We start from the raw sequence: 20,517 nt of genomic DNA on the forward strand, positions 1-20,517 counted from the left end.
TCTGCCATGGGCAGGGACATCCCACTAGATCAGGCTGCCTAAGACCCTCCTATCAGTTTGTACTCAAGCTACCCATGTGAATATCATAGCCAGGACCAAACCCTTCTTTGCTCATTCACTCTGTCAGACCACTCATCTTTTTATCAAAATATTTACCGTTTTATTGCTTCTTCTTGTTTTCGGCGTTTTTCACTCTTTTCTTTCAAGTAAGCCAGGTTTGTTTCATTCCTCATGCGATCATTCTCTCGAGCAATGTCTGATGCATTCTGTATAACCAAGCCATCATAGGCCTTCATCCCCATATCTTCAATATACTGGAGAAAAGCGCCCAAAGTGACCTCCTCCTGATTAGAACTCATCATCTTGCAGGAGATAATGAACAAAGGAAAGCAACGTTTCCTGCAGGTTGAAAAACACATAATACCTTAATCAGTAGGAAAATAGTGTATCGTTTATGACAGCAAGATTGTGTCAATTGTAATTAACATCTCGGTAAGAGACAACTTCTTAGACTTTATCCTGCTACAGTATAATAAACAAAGTGATTCAGAACACAGAACAACATTTCTTGAGACAAAAGGAGATAAAAACCAGGAATCTTTGTCCAAGCGATGCAGATCCATCCCCTTATACAATTTTCAAACCCCCAAAGGTTTTCTCCCACCCCTCCCCCTTTCATATTTCTCTTCGCTTGCAGTGAAACTGGCCTCCCTGACTATAAGTTTGGATTGGACTGAAAAGGCTTCCAATCCCAGTACAACAAATCCTTTTTTCAGTCTAGCTAAAGCTGCATCAGAACAAATCACCAGACAAAATTCCTACTCTAGCTTATTCCAAAGTTCAAGTGAAAAATACCATTCCATATTTTTGGAACAAAAAAGTTCAAAGTTTTCTTCAGGTTTTACATCTGGAGAGAAATATTGTGAAATAGTGTCCTATATTCCTTATAAACCTAGATATGAGCCCATAAGCCCTTGTCAACCTTTGCCCAACTTATTAGCTTGACGCTCCAAGAACCAACAAGAAATCCCAGCTGAGCTGGGATCTTCAGAGCTCTGAAGCCTTTGAATCCTCCAGGCTTCCATATTTCACCCACAGCTATGACAGACTCTTGGGTTTACAGCACCTCCAGCTAAGTAACATGGAACACAGACTTATTTAGATCCCTAGGTCACTCCTGGCTCCATGGCAGGCAGCCTAAAACCTCTCAGAAAGGCCCCAAAGGTTTTGCACTCAGCAGCAGACACCCAGGGAGTCATAAGAACGCTGGTGTGTGGACACATCAGTAAATACTACAGGTGACTAAAGGAACAATATAATTTCAAGAAACATACTGGCTATCTAAATTATATAGAATTGGATTAACTGCTTATTAAACAAGTAAAATACAACTTTATTTAAACAGAATTGTGCCATCTTTTTATTTTAAATACTGATTATTCCAAGGTCTTGAGGCATTAGGGCCTTGAGCAGCATTATCCCCCCACAGCCCTGTGAGGGGTTTCATCATCTTAAAGACAAAGACTCTAATGCAGCAGGTGCCTGTGATACCCTAGCAGACCTGGAAGCTCTCTAAGACATGTTTGCTTCTTCCCTACTAAAACATCCCATCCATTCCCTGAAGATGGATAGTGTCACTTCTCAGAATCAGCCTGAGAACAATGCCAGCACTGCAACTAGAAGTGATCTTATTTAATAGGCAATGAGTATCCTGTCTGCACACAGATTTTAGGGGCAGAGTCCCTGTATAATTAGCAACAAAAATTTCTTCCTCCATTTCCTAATATACTACCATATTTCTAATTTTTATTAGAGTGCTGGACAAGCCAAATTCCAATCAGGGTTAATATTGATCCTAAATAAAATAAAATTAAAAGCTCTTACAGATCCTAGCAACCCACTCTGAGCCTTCAGGCACAGCCCTGAACATGGACACATAGCAATTTACAAAGGATGAAAAGAAAATAAATACTTGACCACTCTTTAATTTTTTTCCCATTTTTGAACACTTGAAGGGACAATAGCAACAAGCAGCTGGTTTCAGGCAGTTAATACTTTAAAAGCTCACCTTTCCCCCCACCCCCCATCCGTGTCTCTATATCAAAATTGGCAACCTGACTGTTAAAATCATTAAGATTCAGAAGATGCCAAAGGGTCTGCTCCTATCATGTCTCCCCAGACAACCTTAGCTATCAACTAAACCTGAACATGAAAGGAAGGTTGGTGTTCATAGTCACTAAATTGATCTTAAAGTATTTTCAGGCATGAGTATTGGTATCTCCTACTAATCCCTGTAAGGTAAAACCAGTAAAGGAGATCTTGGTGCAGCTCAACATGCCTGCATGAGATTTCACATTGGAAGTGGCTAGAACTCCACTGGATTGGAAGACACATTAAGTAGTTCTACATATTTAGTATAAGTGGCACAGCCATCTGCAAAGGAGTGACTTGGGAAGCTGACAGTGAGCTAAACAGACTGTCAGTGTTACTGATGCTTCAGAAGACAATTTTAGACCAATTCCTACCCTTTCTGATTAAGCAAAATAAGTCTATATACTATAGCCCCTTCCTGGGAGTTACTTTCTACAGCAGGAAGCCTATCTTATTAAAAACAATGTTAACAGCACAGACTAACTCCACTGTCTCAACTTCTCAGATAATATCTGCTATGTGATGGTTAAAGTCTGAGCCACTTCCCCAGTGGATGGCTATTTCACTGTATTTTCCATTCTGGACTTCTTGTAAAGCCTAGTATCTGCATATGTTGAATTAAATTCAGATAAACCTATTCAATAAAGAAACTCTCCCCTAGTGAATTTAACGGCAGATTTGCCATTGATTTCTCCAGTGACTGGGCTTTACTTCTGAAATCTAATACTAAATTTTATATTCATTTCAGCAGGCTTTCAATAAATGGCAGTTCTGCTCCATTTTTCCCCTGAGACATACAGAACTAGACCTGCTTCACACCCTCCTTTATGACAACAACACTGCATTGTTTTCTCCTCATTGTTTCCTTTTTGGACACTTAAGGATATGCTGAATCTCCTTTCTTATGTTTCTTTTTCATTACAGAGAAAAAAGTAATTGCAATTGCAAGACTGAAATAAAAAAGGCTTTATTCTGCTGCAGGCCATGACCAGACACTTAATATACTGGTTTATAACTAATGTTTTCTATTACTTAACTCATGCAGAAAGTTAAAAAATCTGCACAGTATTTAACAATTAATCAAGATAAATTCTTTGTGCTAACAGCGGTCCAACACTGCAACAGCACTGAGCAACAGTAGTTGCTGAATTTCTCCTGTGACTGTAGATGTTTGTATGCTTGCGACACCAAATTCAGTTTGCGGCACTCCTGGAGGGGGGCTGGGTGACTCCCAGATATTTCAGAACCTTGAACCAGATCTTATGGCACTAACTCTGAAAGCATCTATACAAGTGGCAGGTATTTTCTGGATGAAAACCCACATATCTGCTACATGCATGGTATTTTACAGCCACACTGAGATTACTAATATTGGACAGTTGTGCATGTTACACTTAACCAGGGAATAAAAATGCAAACAGCTGGGGCAAAAAGCTTAACTAATTACTGTAAACATTTTTAAAGGATTAGTATACCTTGTACAGAACACTACGACCAATTTTATTTACAGCTATTAATGCCACTCCAGAGATACTATGTTACCTAATAAATGCTTTATCATTGCAATAGGCTGCAACCAGTACACGTGGACCATTTAGCCCCATGGATTGCTTGCTTGTCACCCTCCTTGGAGAGAATGTGTGGACAGCAGTGATCAACTTCTGATCAAAGGTTCTACTGACTGGTAAACTCACGCAGTGAGCAATTCCTAACCATCTGCCAGGGCATATACAAGTACAAACAAGTGTTCTGTTTGAGTACATTTATATTTGATTAAAAATATGCAGATGCAGGTTGTTAAATAAGTAATGTAAACTCTAGGTGAGGTAGCACCATTTTGATACCCCTAACAAGCACACTGTAGTCAGTTATTTTCTCAGCTGGTAACAAGGACCATAAAGAATCTCCTCTGTATTTGCAATCAAATTGTTTTCAGTGCATTTCACTTTCCAAAACCAAGCAGCCCTGGAAAAATGTAACCAGGAGTTGCTCTGCTTGGAAAATTCTTTCAACACTTTTTTCTTCCCTTGCTCTTTGGGAGACAGAGGGGAGAAGGAAAAAGCCCTGGATTTCAACTACGGAAGCCAACGTATCAGAAAGGCAAAGATTGATTGGAGGTGCTTTGCTGTGTGTGTTCCCTGAACATGAACATTTTTTGGCAATTTGTCTGAGAGAAAGGACAAAAAGAAAGAGTTCTCCGGCACGTTCACTTTGCTTCCTAAAGGTCAAACTAACATATGTGAAACCTCACTTAGAGAAAAAAAAAAAAAAAAAGGCAAACAATCACACTCACTGGCACCTGCCCCCTCCAGATATCCCCCAATCAGAGGGACACTGGCAAAGGAGCACAGAGCAGTTCATGCTGCCGTGGCCTGTGCAATCAACTGTCAGCATGGGAGGAGCAAAGCAAGCAAGATGATTCTTCTCTTCCCTGCCAGTGCATCTGGTTTACTGGCAAGGACAAGCAGTCCCCTTACAGACTTGCCTAGCAATATTTATATAACTAAACTCAAGATCTTTGTATTAATTCAGATGCAATTTCCACAGGGGAATAATACATTGGGCTTCACAAGACTGTTGCATACCTTACTTCTAATTTAACTATTTAACTGTTTGCTCTGATGCCTAACAGAGCATTCTTGGTCAAACCCCAAACCACCTCTACTTCATATGATCAGTGAGCAAAAATATTGAATTCAGAAAGAGAAGTAACTGACCCCATATCACTGTATCAAACCAGTTCTACATGTTAATATTCAGATGTGCAGTTCTCCCTCTTATTCATATGAGGATCCCCAAAATATCAGTTTCTTTTCAGCATGCTTGACAGCCATAAGCTGCAGCTGTGCTGCATTGAAAATTGGCAATGGTGACATTAAACTGAAAGAGCTTTTTGAAGTAATGACAAAGGCACTGATTGCCTTCTTCCAAACCAGAGGGATTTTCATTTTTTCTTGTTTTTAAACACAGGAGAATAAAGTCTGGAAACACAAGTGTGGGCTTTCCCAAATTCCTGAGTCCAATCCCTGATTTATGAAAGTCTACACACCTGCCTGTCTCCCTTTCAAATACTATCTCCCCTCTTTAAGGACACATCCAGTTCCACATTACCTGTTAATGCCCTCCACTCAATTCAGTATGTGTGATGAATTCAGTACAAATAAAGGCTGCTAATCAGCCATTCATCCCTCAAGTCTGAGCTGTTTCATTCTAGTTACTTGCAAGGCAGTAAGAGCAAAGTAGACACACCAGCAATATCCAATTTTCACAAACTGCTGACCACAGCAGCACTAATAAGGACTTAATGGTATTGGATTACAAAGAATACTTTCACTGCAACCAAGAAAAATTCATGGATGGAAAAATATATTAGAAACTGCTATGCAGAACTCTTACCAAAATTGTTCCTTATAGCAAGGAGCTTTGAAATACCCAGACAGCTGTCAAATTGCTAAGACATGCTTTTAGAGTTGCATTCCATGCTCATTTTTAACAATGAGTTGGCATCACTGTTTTCACACACAGTTCTGCATTAATTCTTAAGGTCAAAGAAGAAAGACATTCTGAAATAAGTTGCAAGCGTCCTACTACAGATCATTTGATGACTTTATGCAGATATTTAAAGAAGAACCACCACTGCACTCATTTGGAAGTACAAAATACTTTATATTTTGACTGGGATTACAGATTCTATACCTTGTCCTCATTACACTGCACAGCATGAGCTCCAGCACCTGGGTGAAATCACTGAAGCTAAGTGGTGCTAAGCCCTTCACTTAAAGAGGTTAAAAGTGGCTCTTTCAGTAGAATGAGAATGCTACTGAATGGGTCTAAAAGATAGTCCATTTCTATGGATGTCACACCCTTCATGTGGGCAAGTTACACTCCCTATAGTTTTAAGAACTGAAAAAATACCCCAAGTCTTTAATTTTGGCTCTTTTGCCTTTTGAAAAGGGAAAAGGTCTTCGGTAACAATGAGTCCTCTATGACTCCAGAACATAAAAAACTGTTGTTTACTTCACAATACATCAACACTCTTATCACTTTTATCCCCTGAGGAAAATATTGCTTCCTCCTAACCACGCACATGGATGTTGGACAATTACAAGTCTAGATGCAGAATGGCCAGCACTTAAGTGCAATTATGACATTTTATAATCCCAGTATTATGTGGAAGATTTATAAACAACATAGATGTATACACACTGTATGCAAACAGGAGTGCATTTGAACTCAGAAGAGAGAATGAGCTTCTTGCTGATGGACGTATTTTCCTCCTCCTTAAGAAAATGAAATGGAGATTTCACTACCACCAGCATCACATTAAGATGCTGTAAAATATTAATGGTGCAGTGGGTCTGATAATTTCCAACATCTATTCTAGTTACTTATTTTAATTAATTCATCAGAAAACAGCAAAGAACGCTTTTAATTATTTAACAGTGCTTTTTATGAACAAAAAAAATCCAGCTGCAAGATGTCTCTATTGCAAGCACAACCAACATATGAAGTACAGAAAACCAGCCAAATAGGCTCGAGCTTTTAGTTCAGCCATGGCTTGATTAATGGCTCTTGAAAATACATGCAACTTCATTATGTTTTCTGACTACTCATTATTTTATTTCATAATATTATCTTCTTCATTCTAATTAGCATCATATTTATTAGCATGCTCATATAATGGATTAAAATATGTACGTACCAAAATTTAAATCCACGGGGACTGCTAAGTGCAATAATCAAAGGTGACTTTTGCCTGTAAAAGCCCTTTCCTGTGGTTATCTCCGTGCAGTCGGAAGGGATATTTCAGCACCATAAGAAACAGCTTTGCAGTTAAGTTCAGTTTTTTCTTCAGTTAAAGTGCATTAAAATCTTGTTGGCAAAATTGCCGAGACTGTTGAATTCGACATCACTATAAGTCAGTGTGTTACGTTACTGATCTTCTTAATATACAATTAAAATGGCATGGAAAGTTTCGCTTTAAAAAAAATGCAGTGGCAAGAGAAGACAGGTTCTTGCTTCTTTAAATCCACATTCAAAGAGAGGGTACAGATAATGGGAGGGTATAAACAACACCCTGCTTTGAGGTCCAGCAGAGAAGAAACTGGATGATTTTTACCCACTTTACAACACAGAAGATTACAGCACCTTCATGTGCACTAACACAGAGAAATCTAAGGTACCTCATTTGAATATGTTCTGTGGAGACAAAAAGAAAGGAATATAAGGAGTAGAAAACATGCTATCCAAATGGCTTCTTGCAGCAGGGAAGATGCTCTCTCTCTCATTGCCACTTAGATACAGAAGGTCTGAAGCAGTCTAGCTCGTGGCATCGTCTGTCTCTCTGTCTCTCTCTCAATCCCTCTCCCCACCGCGACTACAGGCAGGCTCTCTCTCTCTCCGGCTGCCTTAGTCTGTTGACGCTGCTGTTGATTAATCAGGGATTCTCAAACAAAGAGCCAGCCTACCTTCGGGTGTCAGCAGGGCTGTGGGGCTCCTCTCCTGCTGCGTTCCGGCTGCCCTGGCCCCTCGCGCAGCCAGCATCCTAGTACCTCGGACAGCTCCCCCGCGCAGCCAGCATCCTAGTACCTCGGACAGCTCCCCCGCGCCAGGCCCAGGCACGGGGCGAGGAGCCGCGAGCCGCTTCGGTCCCCGGCCCCGGGCTGAGCCTCCTAGCTGGGCAGAAGCCTTATCTCCACTGCACTGAAGTCTGATTAGCAAATAATCCAGAGGGGGGGAAGAAAAAAAAATCTGCGTGAACAGCACTGTACATCACATTTAGTCTATAGGTAGGAAAGGATCTGAAACAACGCCCTTCCCCTCCTTCTCCTTTCCCCAAAAAATAAATTGCTCTTCCGCGGAGAATGTGTAAGTTAACCTTTAGCCCATGTTATGGCTCAAGGAAATGAGCAGCCACTTAAAAGGAACATCTAAGCCTCAGTTTGATACCTCATATTGATGTATCTTTTGCACTCACCCTCACTGAAAAGCAGTGCAAGGCACACAATTACTGCTGACGCAGATTAGACTGCTGCTTGGGGAAAGAGGGGAGGAGCTTCTTAACCTCATCAAAACAACCTCCTACCACCTGCTCCCGCAGCACGAGAACAAAACTACGCTACTCGGACAGAATGAGAGTGACATTTACACTGTTTTACTTATATTGATACGAGATTCACACTCTGGAAAGAAGCATTCTGCCTGAAAAGCATTCGGCGTGAAACTACACAGCTTTATGATCATCCAGAATTTGTGAATATAATGGTTTGGAAGAAAACATTTCCTCTTTTTCTGATCTAGATCTCTCTGTAGTATAGCTCCTCCTTGCAGAACATGTGTAGTTTTGATCTCACTCCCCTAAACCTGCAGCCAGGATAAAGCAAAAACTTTCCTTCCCTGCACAAAAGCCAGTAAAAGGAGAGATATCTGAATGTGCATGAAATGTGTTACCCCATTGTTAGATGCCATTTCATTTTTCCTCCTTTCATAAGCTACAGGCGTATTTTTCTCTTGCTTAAATCTTGATTGCGATATTACTGTAACAGTTGAATTTTTTTTAAAAAATAATAATAACAGAAACCATGGTCATGGCATAAAGCCTCTTCAGAATAATGCATTTTCCCATGAAAAGCAGTGCTAGTACACAAATAAAACCTCTCCTACAGAAGCACAGATGAACTTCCTGCAGATTTACTATCCTCCAACTGGAATAATAGCATTACCTCACATTCAAGAGCACTCTAGATAGCCACACTGCAAAACATGGTGACCCCTTCATGTAGCAGTGGCCAATACTAACATTGGAGCTGTACCCTGAAAAAAACTTGCTCCTAAAACTTTCTCTTATATTCACCGGTAACTCTCACTCTTCTCACTGTAATTGTGTCCCAGCACACCTCTTGCAATCCTATTAAATGAGGCAGGGAAGCTTCCACATAACTCCAAGAGACCATTTCAAAAGGATGCTTTAGAAGGTTTAGTAAGACAGAGGAACAGAGTTTGAAGATATGGAGAGCTCTTCCTTTTGACAAGGAAAAAAGATGTGGAAAGGAAGTACTTAGAGTGTAGAACTGGAAGCAGCCCTGGAAGAAGAGTTCTTTCCCTGGCCCAAATGCTAGCCCACAGCTCTGCTTCCAATTTTTTCCCTCACTGAAGGATACTTTAATAAGACCTGTGACTGTGTGGTAATTGGGGAATTCTTTTGTTTTCAAGAACTGGAGATTCCTGCCACATAATAGCCTCTTATTTCCAGCACTCCTCCAGAAATTAAAAACTTCCCTGTCTCTGCCCCAGGTCAGGCACCAGAACCAGAGAAATTTTCCAGATTTCTTTGTGTTACTTTAACAAAGATATCACTGTAAAGATGCACAACTTAATAAGCAGTTTGAAGAACTACAAATTTTACCCCACAAGCTGAAACTTCACTGCATTGTTCAGCTCAGTAATCTAACTAACCCAAATACAATCAACCTTCCAGATTACAAAAGCTACTGCACCTTTCGGCAGTTTCCACATTTTCTCATTCTTGCATCAAGGTTCCTGAGGACCATATCTCCATCAGCTGTGGAAGGAAATGCCTATTCCCCTGCACTGTGGAAAGAGAACTGGGGGGATATCATGACCTCTGCAATGCTGGAATTTCCACTTCTGGTTAAAAGCACAGAAAAGTCTCTCCTCTGTATCTACAGCCAGATGACATCGACCCAGGGAAAAGCCCCTGCAAAATCAATCATGGCACTTGGTGTGGATGGCAGAAGAGCTGGATCAAAACTCAGGTAATCTGGTTTGTGGGCTTTTTCCTCCAAATTTCTGTAAGAGTTCTATGATTGTCTCTAAACAAATTTAATGACAACTTTAATGAAGCTGTGACTGGCTTTCACTCCTTATTTATAAAGGGGGCCTAATGAGTACAAATATATCCACCTCCACAAATTACTACCTGTGTTCTCATGTTGCAAAGGTCTGCATCTGGCTTTCTGGTCTCCACACAGCTAGAAGTGGAGAACCATTCATTCCTCACAGTAGCTGTCAATCCATTCTCCCCATCTCCTTTGATCCACACTCTTTCTGAAGATTATGACCACACAGCATTCTGACAGATACTGGTTATCTGCATTCCACTTAAATTTCTTTAAAACTTCTGCAAGACTAAATTATGTAGCATTGTAGGTGAGCACATTTCATCTGTTCATGTACATAGTCACACACAATATAAACATACAAAGACAGGCAGATATGTCACTTGACCTGTGGTCAATAATGGGAAAAGAGAAGATGAACAATCTGCTGTGGAGACAGACTGGCAACCACTCAGACTTACAATAGTTGCAGGATATCACAGCCCCTGCCTGGCCTTGCTGGAAGCACACACTGAACAATAGGGATAAGGCAGATTTCTGCAGAAGTCATCTTTGCCAAGGGGATGACAGACCTTTCATGCTCAGAGACAAGTGGATTTGCAAAGCCTGAAGACTGCAAGCAGCAGTGAGAGAAAGAGCCTTCAAGAGAAAGAGTATTCAATTTAAGATGATAATTGGCTACTTAGTGACTGAGAAAGACTGTCTGCCTGTCCCTGAAATAAGGAAAGCTTGAGAACAAATGGATTAAAGTTCAGTGCTATTGATTCAGTCTCTGCTTGGATGGTGACCAGAGAAGGAAGGGCCTCCAAGAAAAGGCTACTCCATATTTTCCAGGTCTAAACATGGTAAAGCATGACTTGGAGGGAACTTACGTAATTATTTACATTTATGAGGGTCAAAAAGGATAAGTTACTTCTCCTTGAATGCACTGGTCACCAGGTCATCTGAAGCTTCTCTCAAAAGCCTTCTCTCATTTCCATGACAGATTTTTATATCTGACCTCCCAGCCACAGTTGAAGAGTTCCTTGAATGGATACTCCATAAGAGCTAAAGAATATTAAATTAATACCACAAACAGACGACAAAAGCCTGGAAATTCCTGACAGCTAACCAAGCAGAGTATGGGTTGAACCTACATCCCTGTACTCAAACTCTGCATTCCAGAGAACAGGAAGAGAGATACTACTAAACAAAAACTGTCCATGCAGCAACAAAACGAGACAGGGTTCCCATCAGTCAGGTTTTGCCAAAACCAGAACATAGGCTGATGAACATGTCCCTCAGCTAAGCTAAACTAAACTCAAGTTCGCTTCTTTCTCCTCTACTCTGCCTCCTTAGCTTCAATTACTTTTTCCTGTGTGCTTAGTTATGATCCTTATCTTCTATTGCTGCCAGTCTGCAATTGGTCTAGCCACTTCATGCCCCTTCTGGTATGGATTCCTTGCCCCATCTTGGGCCACATCTCTTAACTGAGGCCTTGCTACTATCATCAACCTTTCCAGCACTTGCAGCAGGCTTTTCTTGACTTGGACATCTGGTTTCTGGTTCTAATCAGTCCCACTGTTAGGGCCAAGCTAAGTGTCTTAATTTCACGGTAAGACAACGGTTTCCTCACCAAGACACATCATTCTTATATATGATTGAGGCAAGTGAAATTTTCTATGAAAATCTCACTTCTGCTGCCTCCTAAATCTTGGTTTAACAATCACTGCTATGCGCCTTTAGCACTGAATGCGCATTTGTGAAAAAATCTGCTTAGACTTCTATTTGGATTTAAACCTGAGTTAATAAACATTTTAAAGTGGCAGTGTGTTAATTGAAGGAAAATATATAGAGAAACTACATCCAAAACCAACCACAGTACTCCCCGTAACCTTGACCTTAAGCGACTTTCTCAGATTTTGTTAGTTTATTCACCTATGATCACACCACATAGTGAAAATTTAATGATCTATTTGCAATTAATTTTCAACATGGTATGCTGAAATATGAAATAGAGACTTTGAGGTCACTTTTCACAGATTATTTCATTCATTTCCCCAAATAAGATTTAACATTCATTTAGTCTTTTACCCTAAAGCATTCTTAAAAAATGAAGCTTAAAGCATTCTTAAAAAATGAAGCTCTCATTGCGCTATCTCCATCATGGCATTTATTTCTGCTATTTCACTTCCCTCTGCAGCATCCTTTCACTTCCCCGGAGCATACTGCCTTTATCCCTCCCAGCAACCGACTATCTGCAACAGTCACATTCCTCTTTTCACAGTACCAAAGAGAATTCTTCTAAAGGTACAACAGTAGAGGGGTCCCCACTCATGTAAAAAGCCAATTAGAGTTAAACGCTTAACTGCCATCTGTACCTTTAAGAAAAATCTCTTAATTTTCCCCAGTGATTTTTTTTCCACATGGGACCAATTTTGCTGTTATTGCTTAGGCAAAATTCCCATTGAAGTCCATAGGGAACTTTGCCTGCATACAAAATGTGGAGCAAAACCCTGCACTTATTTGCATAGACCACAAATCACAAAGATCATGTCCTGATGCAAGTGATTTATCCTACATGGCAGCTGGTGCAACTGGGCTATTTTTAACTGTGACTTGTTGTAAAATATTTCATTATATTTACTATTCAAAAAAAAACCAACAAAGAGTCCATTGATTCTTTTTTCTTAAACTGGATTAGATTGAAAGATTCTGGCTGCTTTCCAAACCCATTAATTACTAGATGGTACATTTTCAACAGAACTGTTAAGCTATAAGTAGTTCTTCTGGAGCCAGTTAGCTCCTAGCTAAAATCAATTAAAGCTGGTAAAGATACATTTCAATGGTCAGGTCCCAAATACAGACATTGGTATTTATAGCACAGTGGATGCTGGCAAAACCCTCCAACACAGATGCAGTTGTACTAGCAAAACTGTGCTTTTACTGTATAGATCATACAGGCAGTAGTAGATGGTTTTATCATTCAAGGATAAAGCCAGATGTGTCAGTTTGGTTGCACTCAGACTATGCTTAATTTCTGCTATTGTAGCCTCAATTTCCTAGCCCCAGAGGAGCACTCTGTAGCCTGTGGAGTATAAAAGCAAGGCATTTTAAGCTTGCCTGTCACCCCCCTACCCTGCTGCATTCCCATTTGTGTGGCCTTGCAGGGAAGTGGGTCATGGAAGTGATCCAGAACAGAAATGATTTTGGGTGAGAATGAGGAGGAATAAAAAAAAACAAACAAAAAAACCCCGAAAAAAACTCCCAAAACAAAGAGGAGGGTGTTCTTTTTCAACCAAATCACTTCCTTGCACTACACAATGCAGAGGGCATTTCACAGCGTGAGAATGATCCCCCTGCCAAAATGGTCAGTGACTTTTAAAGTGAAAAGTCCTTATGCTACAGACACTGGTGTGCTTTAAGCTTCTATCTGAATGACTCCAGTGCCCAAGCAGTGCACACACTAAAGCTGTTGCACTGAGACTTAGCCTGATGAAGCCTACAAGAGCAAAAAATCCTGTAGGCAGTGGGGAAGCTGACAGGCAGTTCTCTCTGCCCTAGAAACCCCACAACAACCACCCTGACAAGCACATGTAACCACTCGATCACTTTAAGGCAGGCAGAGAAGGGCACATACACAAAATAGAAGCATAACACATACGTAAATTGCAAAGTGCTTTACCAGAGCACTTGACAATCTCCAGGCATTTCAAAATTGTGCAAGCCAGCACTGCGGCTAAAAAAATACCCGACAGAATCAAGAATACAGCTCTCCTTTCATCCCACCTACAGCTATTCCTCTGGCCTTACGCTGGCATTGACGCTGCTTGGCCGGGTGGCGAAGCAGATTGGGAAACAAATCAAGCTGAGAACTAGCCTGGGATTTTGGCACCACATGGATCTTGATGCTTGTGAGAGGACCACCCTGCCTATGTAATCAGTGGGCAGCAGAGAACCAGCACAGCCCAGATGGAAAACAGGCCAGTTGGTTCTCATTCAGAAGCAGCCAGCCTCTTGGTTTCATCCAAGGCACTCAGGGACTCTGCTTTGAACAATGAACTCCAGTGAGCCACACGGCATTTCTGAATTCCACAAAGAAAAAAAAAAGAAAAAAGAAAAAAGAAAAAAAAGTACCTGGAATGCCACGGAACACAAAATGAGTAAAAGCAACCCCTGATGAAGCTTACAGCAAGTCTGGGAATGAAAGTTAAGAAACTTTCATGAAATTTGAAGTCTCTTATTTGCGTTCATTAATGTAATCTGCATTGTTTTTTGAGCACTACAGGTAAGTCAGTCCCATCTATTTAGGAAATGGGTTAAGTCAGAGTTGCTCATTTCCACTGAAAAAGCACCTGGGCCCTAAATAAAGGCATGGCAAATGCTGAAAGGCTAGAAAAAGAGAAGACACTGCAGTTTGTACTTCAGGATTGACAAGTTGGCAAATTCCTCTCAGTAATGTAGTTGTGCTATACATATTAAGACAGTATTTAAGAGTAAATTGTTGCTGCTGGCTAAATTCTTCAAGGCATTAACTTTATAAAGAAACTAGAAGATGGTATATGTTCAGTAAAACATACTTAAGCTTTATAAACAATGCAATTATATAACATACTTTCCAAACATGTTTGTTTTCTGTACTTAAAATCTGCATTAAATGTTTGTGGCTACACACTTCAGGATGGGACATGAGGGGAAGTGAAGTTTGGATGAAAGAGCTTTCAGATCCCTAGAGAAAGCACTCACTGCTCAATGGAGACTGGGGACAAAGAAAAAAAAAATGGTAAAAAAATATATTCAAGAACTCAGGGAAGGCAACCTCAAGCCAAAGAAGAGATGGCCACAGTGGAAAAGAAGAAGCTGAGGGCATGGATATGTGTGTGTGTGTGTGTGTTCGCTTTTCCTAATGAAACAAAGATTGTTTCATTAACGCTAAAGTTGAAGAAACAATGACCTTTGGTGGAAGAAGGCAGCTCCTTTAGGGGGATTTTAAGTGGCCAGGAAGTCCAATTCATTTGTGCTGTTCACATCTAAATCTGAGAGTCACACTCAGAGAGGCGGTAACTATGTGAGATACTGGGTAGACTTTAAGCTTCCTTATGGCATGTAGGAAGCTAGGAGCCTCCAGCCTCTGGAGCCCATTCCAAGTGTGGGGAACTGCAGGCAGGTGATGGAGACTGGCTGTCATGCAGTCAGAAGTCACTGCCAGCAGCTTGCTCTGGTGGCATGTGACCAGACTCCCCCATCCCTCATTGGCTGCTCCTGGGGTTAAATCCTGTACAATGGTCCAAGGTCACAAAGCCCAAGAGGAAGACCCTGTTGGCAGAACAGGCTGGTGACAAGGGAGGAGGTAACCCAGCAGCCTCTGCTGGCACAAACTGAAAATGTTCTTCTCATCATGGACCAACTGAGCTTCCATGAGGACAACATGGACCAGAAGTCAAATTTGTTCCCATCAGTTTGGGGAGATAAGCCTCCTTTTAGGTGTCTAGGTGTCTAGGTATAGGCTATGTAAACACTTCCCTCATCACCTCATGTTGAGCAACAGGAAAGAGCAGTAAATTCTCTTACCTTTAGAAAATGCTTACATCCACAGAGAAAAGGGTTGAAGCTTTCAAGAACATATAAGTCATGGTAAACACTTTGACTGATGCGAGTTATTTTTCCCGTGTTCAGATACAAACACAATTTAAAACACAGTTTCTGGCAGGCACTCCCTAAATAAATTCTTAGGAAAATTAGTTTTCTCCACAGCTATTGCTGGATAATCATATGTCAGCTAACGGATTTCTGGTTTTCCCCCCTGCTTTTGTTCTTGGAGAAAATATTGTGATCTCTTATATTCTCTAGTATAACAGCCATTCCTATCAATGGATGAGCTCAAATTGCCACCACTTAAGAAGAAAGGAATGCAAATGAGGAATACCAATTAACCCCTTTACAATTAAAAATACCTCTATCTATTATAGCACCCATTAGTGATACTCTAGTTAATGGTCTGTCAGCATTTCCATTAGACCTTTTCCCCCTGCTCCCACACAGAACTAAATTCTAGCTAATCACCTTGAATATAACTATGGATTTACAGAATGCATATACACAGCACAAATGAGGCAAAATACAGATTTCACTGTTATCTGAAACCATTACTTTCTCCTAAGTATCTGTTTTCACATATATCATTCCAAATACTCTATTGCCACCACACTGAATAGTTTTACAGGACAATTTTTTTCAGTATTACAAACATTTTATGTACACTCCCCCCACCCCCCCCAATAATTACAAAAAGACATCCTAAATATACACCTTAAGAACTGTCAAGTGCAGTTCTGGTCACATGAGGTTCCTTTTGCCCAATGTACTTCACATTATCATAGAATCATGGAATGATTTGTGTTGGAAGGGACCTTAAAGCCCATCCAGTTCCAACACCCCTGCCATGGGCAGGGACAATTCCCACTGGACCAGGCTGCTTAAAGCCCCATCCAACCTGGCCTTGAACACCTCCAGGAATGGGGCATCCGCAGCTTCCCTGGACAACCTGTGCCAGTGCCTCACCACCCTCACATGAGGAATTTCTTCCCAATGTCTAATCTAAATCTTCCCCCTTCCAGTTTAACGCCATTCCCCCTCATCCTATCACTCCAGTCCCTTGTAAAAAAGCCTCTCCCCAACTTTCTTGTGGGCCCCCTTTGGGTATTATGTTACCCTTTTACACTAAGTTGAGACAGTGTGTTACATTTGGTGCCATGTACTGCTGTACCTAGCAGAGACAGGAAGGATTAAAGACAAATCTTCAGCTTTAATAGCTTAAGATCCCCTGACATCAATTATGGCCAGACCCCATTCTCCACACTGCTGTATTTTTTTTATGTGGTAAATTCAGTACAAATATATCATTCATATATATATTGCATTTGTTAGTCCTTTCAACTCCCAAAATACACTTAAGCATTTAATAGTATGCTTATCATCAACCATTCTCAGTTAAAGCACTGGCATACTAGTGAGAATAAGAATTCAGCAACCAACACCCAGAAAAAAAGGAAAGTTCACATCACAAAGCGTAAGCAAGACTGCAATCCTTATTGTCACCACAAGATTTCTCAGTACATTTATGATGGTATTGTTTGGTATTATTTTGGACCTTGGCACCATTTTGAGCACCAAGCTTGCACATAGCAATCCAGCTATGCCAGGTTTTCCTGGCTTGTTAATAATGCCAAAATACAGGATAATGCATATACCATTAGCAATAAAGTTTGATGCTACTGGGATTACCCATCCAGGTACAAAGAAACAGCAGCCCAACCTTATTTGCAAGAACAAGTCAAAGACTAAGTGAATGTTAAGGGGGCACCAAACAGAATCAGATCAATGAGAGATTCCATATGGGAAACTTAAGAGGGAAAAGGCCCCACCTCACTCTAAGCAAAAAAAAAAAAAAAAAAGAAAAAAGTTTAAGAGAAGATGATAATGTTCCCAGGACAAGTGTGCTAAAGGGCAAGAAGTAAAATGCATAGCTGATATTATTCATAAAATCATAGAATCACCAGGTTGGAAGAGACCCACCGGATCATCCAGTCCAACCATTCCTACCAATCACTAAACCATGTCCCTCAGCACCTAGTCCACCCGTCCCTTAAACACCTCCAGGGAAGGTGAATCAACCACCTCCCTGGGCAGCCTGTTCCAGTGCCCAATGACCCTTTCCATAAAAAAATGTCTCTTAAAGTCCAGCCCAAACCTCTCCTGGCGGAGCTTGAGGCCATTCCCTCTTGTCCTGTCCCCTGTCACTTGGGAGAAGAGGCCAGCACACTCCTCTCTACAACATCCTTTCAGGTGGTTGTAGAGAGCAATGAGGTCTCCCCTCAGCCTCCTCTTCTCCAGGCTAAACAACCCCAGCTCTCTCAGCCGCTCCTCGTAAGACCTGTTCTCTAGCCTCTTCACCAGCTTTGTTGCTCTTCTCTGGACTCGCTCCAGAGCTTCAACATCCTTCTTGTGGTGAGGGGCCCAGAACTGAACACAGTATTCAAGGAGTGATCTCACCAGTGCCGAGTAGAGAGGGAGAATAACCTCCCTGGACCTGCTGGCCACGCCATGTCTGATACAAGCCAAGATGTCATTGGCCTTCTTGGCCACCTGGGCCACTGCTGGCTCATGTTCAGTCGGCTGTCAACCAACACCCCCAGGTCCCTCTCCTCCAGGCAGCTTTCTAGACAGACTTCTCCTAGTCTGTAGCACTGCATAGGGTTGTTGTGCCCCAAGTGCAGGACCCAGCATTTGGCCTTGTTAAACCTCATGCCATTGGACTCAGCCCAGCAGTCCAGCCTGTTCAGATCCCTTTGCAGAGCCTCCCAACCCTCCAGCAGATCAACACTTCCACCAAGCTTAAGTGTCGTCTGCAAACTTGCTAAGGGTGCCCTCAGTGCCTTCATCCAGGTCATTGATAAAGACATTGAACAGGGCTGGACCCAGCACCGAGCCCTGGGGAACCCCACTTGTCACTGGCCTCCAGCTGGAGTTAACTCCATTTCCCACCACTCTCTGGGCCCGGCCATCCAACCACTTTTCCACCCAGGAGAGTGTGCGCCTGTCCAGGCCAGAGGCTGACAGTTTCTGAAGCAGAATGCTGTGAGAAACTGTGTCAAAGGCTTTACTGAAGTCCAGGAAGACACATCCACAGCCTTTCCCTCATCCAGCAGCCGAGTCACTTTGTCATAGAAGGCGATCAGGTTAGCTTGGCAAGACCTGCCTTTCATGAACCCATGTTGACTGGGCCTGATCACCTGGTTTTCTTGCACGTGCTTCATGATGGCACACTTGACTCAGTTTTTCCACCTTTCTTGTTATGCAGCTTGCAAAAGAACCAAAGAGATTAAGCTTCTACCCTGAAGAGGGATGGGGGAGAGCTGTGAAACCAGAGTGTGAAGTATTTGTTGACTCAAGACAGAACAGAAAACCACATAGCAAAATAGATCCTGAAGACAGCAATAAGACATTTCAAAGACCTGAAAAAAAGACCTGAAAGACCATTAACCTGAAATAATTAATCCCTGGGAAAGAAGATCAAAAGGAAGCATGTGAAGTAGACTTGTGGTTTGCCTGAACTTAATTCTGGTTTCTAAGATCCAAAATAGACTCTTTTTCTGAGAGCCAGACAGTCACTTTGATAAAAGAAATTACAAATCAGCACATTTCCCTAAAATGTTTTGGCTTCCATGAATCAACATTTTCTGACTGAAAAGGCATTTAATTAAAAACGTAATCAGATACAATATTAGTGAGGGACATGAAGCCAGGAAAAGCTCTTGAGCAGGATACAACCACATCCAAGGGACAACTTTCACTTAAAAATAAGATGGTGACTGTGGAGCAATGGGCAGAAATTACAGACATCTGACTTTTCTATTCTCAGGTCCCATTAACCATTTTGGATGACTAAGAAACCAAAACCAATGACAAACAACACAGCCAAAAAAATTACACAGTAACACTTAGTCCTTTTATTTAGATTAAATACTCAAACTTCTTTCAAAGCAGATGGTGTTGTATGCCTCTACCTACAGATCTACATAGACCATTTCTGAATTAACAGTCAGAGCAAGTTTTTCCTTAATAGAAGTTCCATCCCAACTTACACATTTTGCAGGAATGTAATGGCAAAGATTTTTCCTCCATTATCAGGAGAATCCCATATTAGTGCTATTGCAATGCTTTCTAGCTACTGAAGGGAAATTTAAACAAAAGGATGCTTTGCCAGAATTCAGAATTCTCTTCTAAACAGGTAAAAACTAAAAGGAGGATGAAAGGTGGAAGAAGATTTTGCTTCTATTCTAATCCAAGAACAGCAGCAATGTCATAATTCTTAAAAAGGTTCCATCACATGTCTTCCTTATTCCTGTTAAACTATAATACACAGAACAAAATAGCCTTCCTGTACATGGAAAATTTAAAAGTCTTAACCCTACTGTAAGCTATGCAAGCAAGGGGCAATAGACAACGAATTTATTTTCCTTTGGCATTACAAAGGTGAAAAAATGTTTACAGGACAATTCTTCCTTTTCACAGCCTCCTTGAATAGTGTCTTTCCTCACCATCCAGCTTGCTTACTCTCAGATTATTCACCATTTGCTTCTCTGTTCAGAAGAAATGCTCTCCTTTAGATTTATTAGAGAAATGAGTGACTTGGACAATTAGAATCATACAATTGCTTAGTTGGAAAAGACCTTTGAGATCACCAAGTACAACTGTACCTGTCCACTAGTAATCCATAACCCTGAGAACCTCATCTACCCATGTTTTAAATACCTCCAGGGAGGAGGACTTGACCACCTTCCTGGGCAGACATTCCAGCGCCTGATAACCCTTTTGGTGAAGAAATTTTTCCTTATGTCTATTCTGAACCTCCCCTAGTGCAGCTTGAGGTCATTACCTCTCGTCTTGTCGCCTGTCAGTTGGGAAACGAGACAAGCACCTACCTAACTACAACCTCCTTTCAGGTAGTTGTAGACAGTCGTAAGGT

The 20,517-nt window shown here is 41.3% G+C and overlaps 1 protein-coding gene across 3 annotated transcripts in view; it reads right to left on the reverse strand.

Moving 5' to 3' along the window:
• The window catches only part of NYAP2 (neuronal tyrosine-phosphorylated phosphoinositide-3-kinase adaptor 2), a 149,997-nt gene extending 141,823 nt beyond the window's left edge, over nt 1-8,174 (reverse strand). The window contains exons 1-3 of one of the 3 annotated variants that reach the window (XM_069864534.1): nt 7,620-8,174; nt 6,854-7,350; nt 157-399 (exon numbers count right to left, since the gene is read on the reverse strand). In XM_069864534.1, coding sequence (XP_069720635.1) covers nt 157-362 — 206 coding nt within the window. In that variant the 5' untranslated portion in view covers nt 363-399; nt 6,854-7,350; nt 7,620-8,174. Of the gene's footprint in view, nt 1-156; nt 400-6,853; nt 7,513-7,619 lie in introns of those variants that run through there. The other 2 variants (XM_069864535.1, XM_069864533.1) reach the window with 2 other exon arrangements.
• Between the last annotated feature and the right edge of the window lie 12,343 nt (nt 8,175-20,517).

This window comes from Phaenicophaeus curvirostris, chromosome 10, assembly GCF_032191515.1.
Source record: "Phaenicophaeus curvirostris isolate KB17595 chromosome 10, BPBGC_Pcur_1.0, whole genome shotgun sequence".
NCBI lineage: Eukaryota > Metazoa > Chordata > Aves > Cuculiformes > Cuculidae > Phaenicophaeus > Phaenicophaeus curvirostris.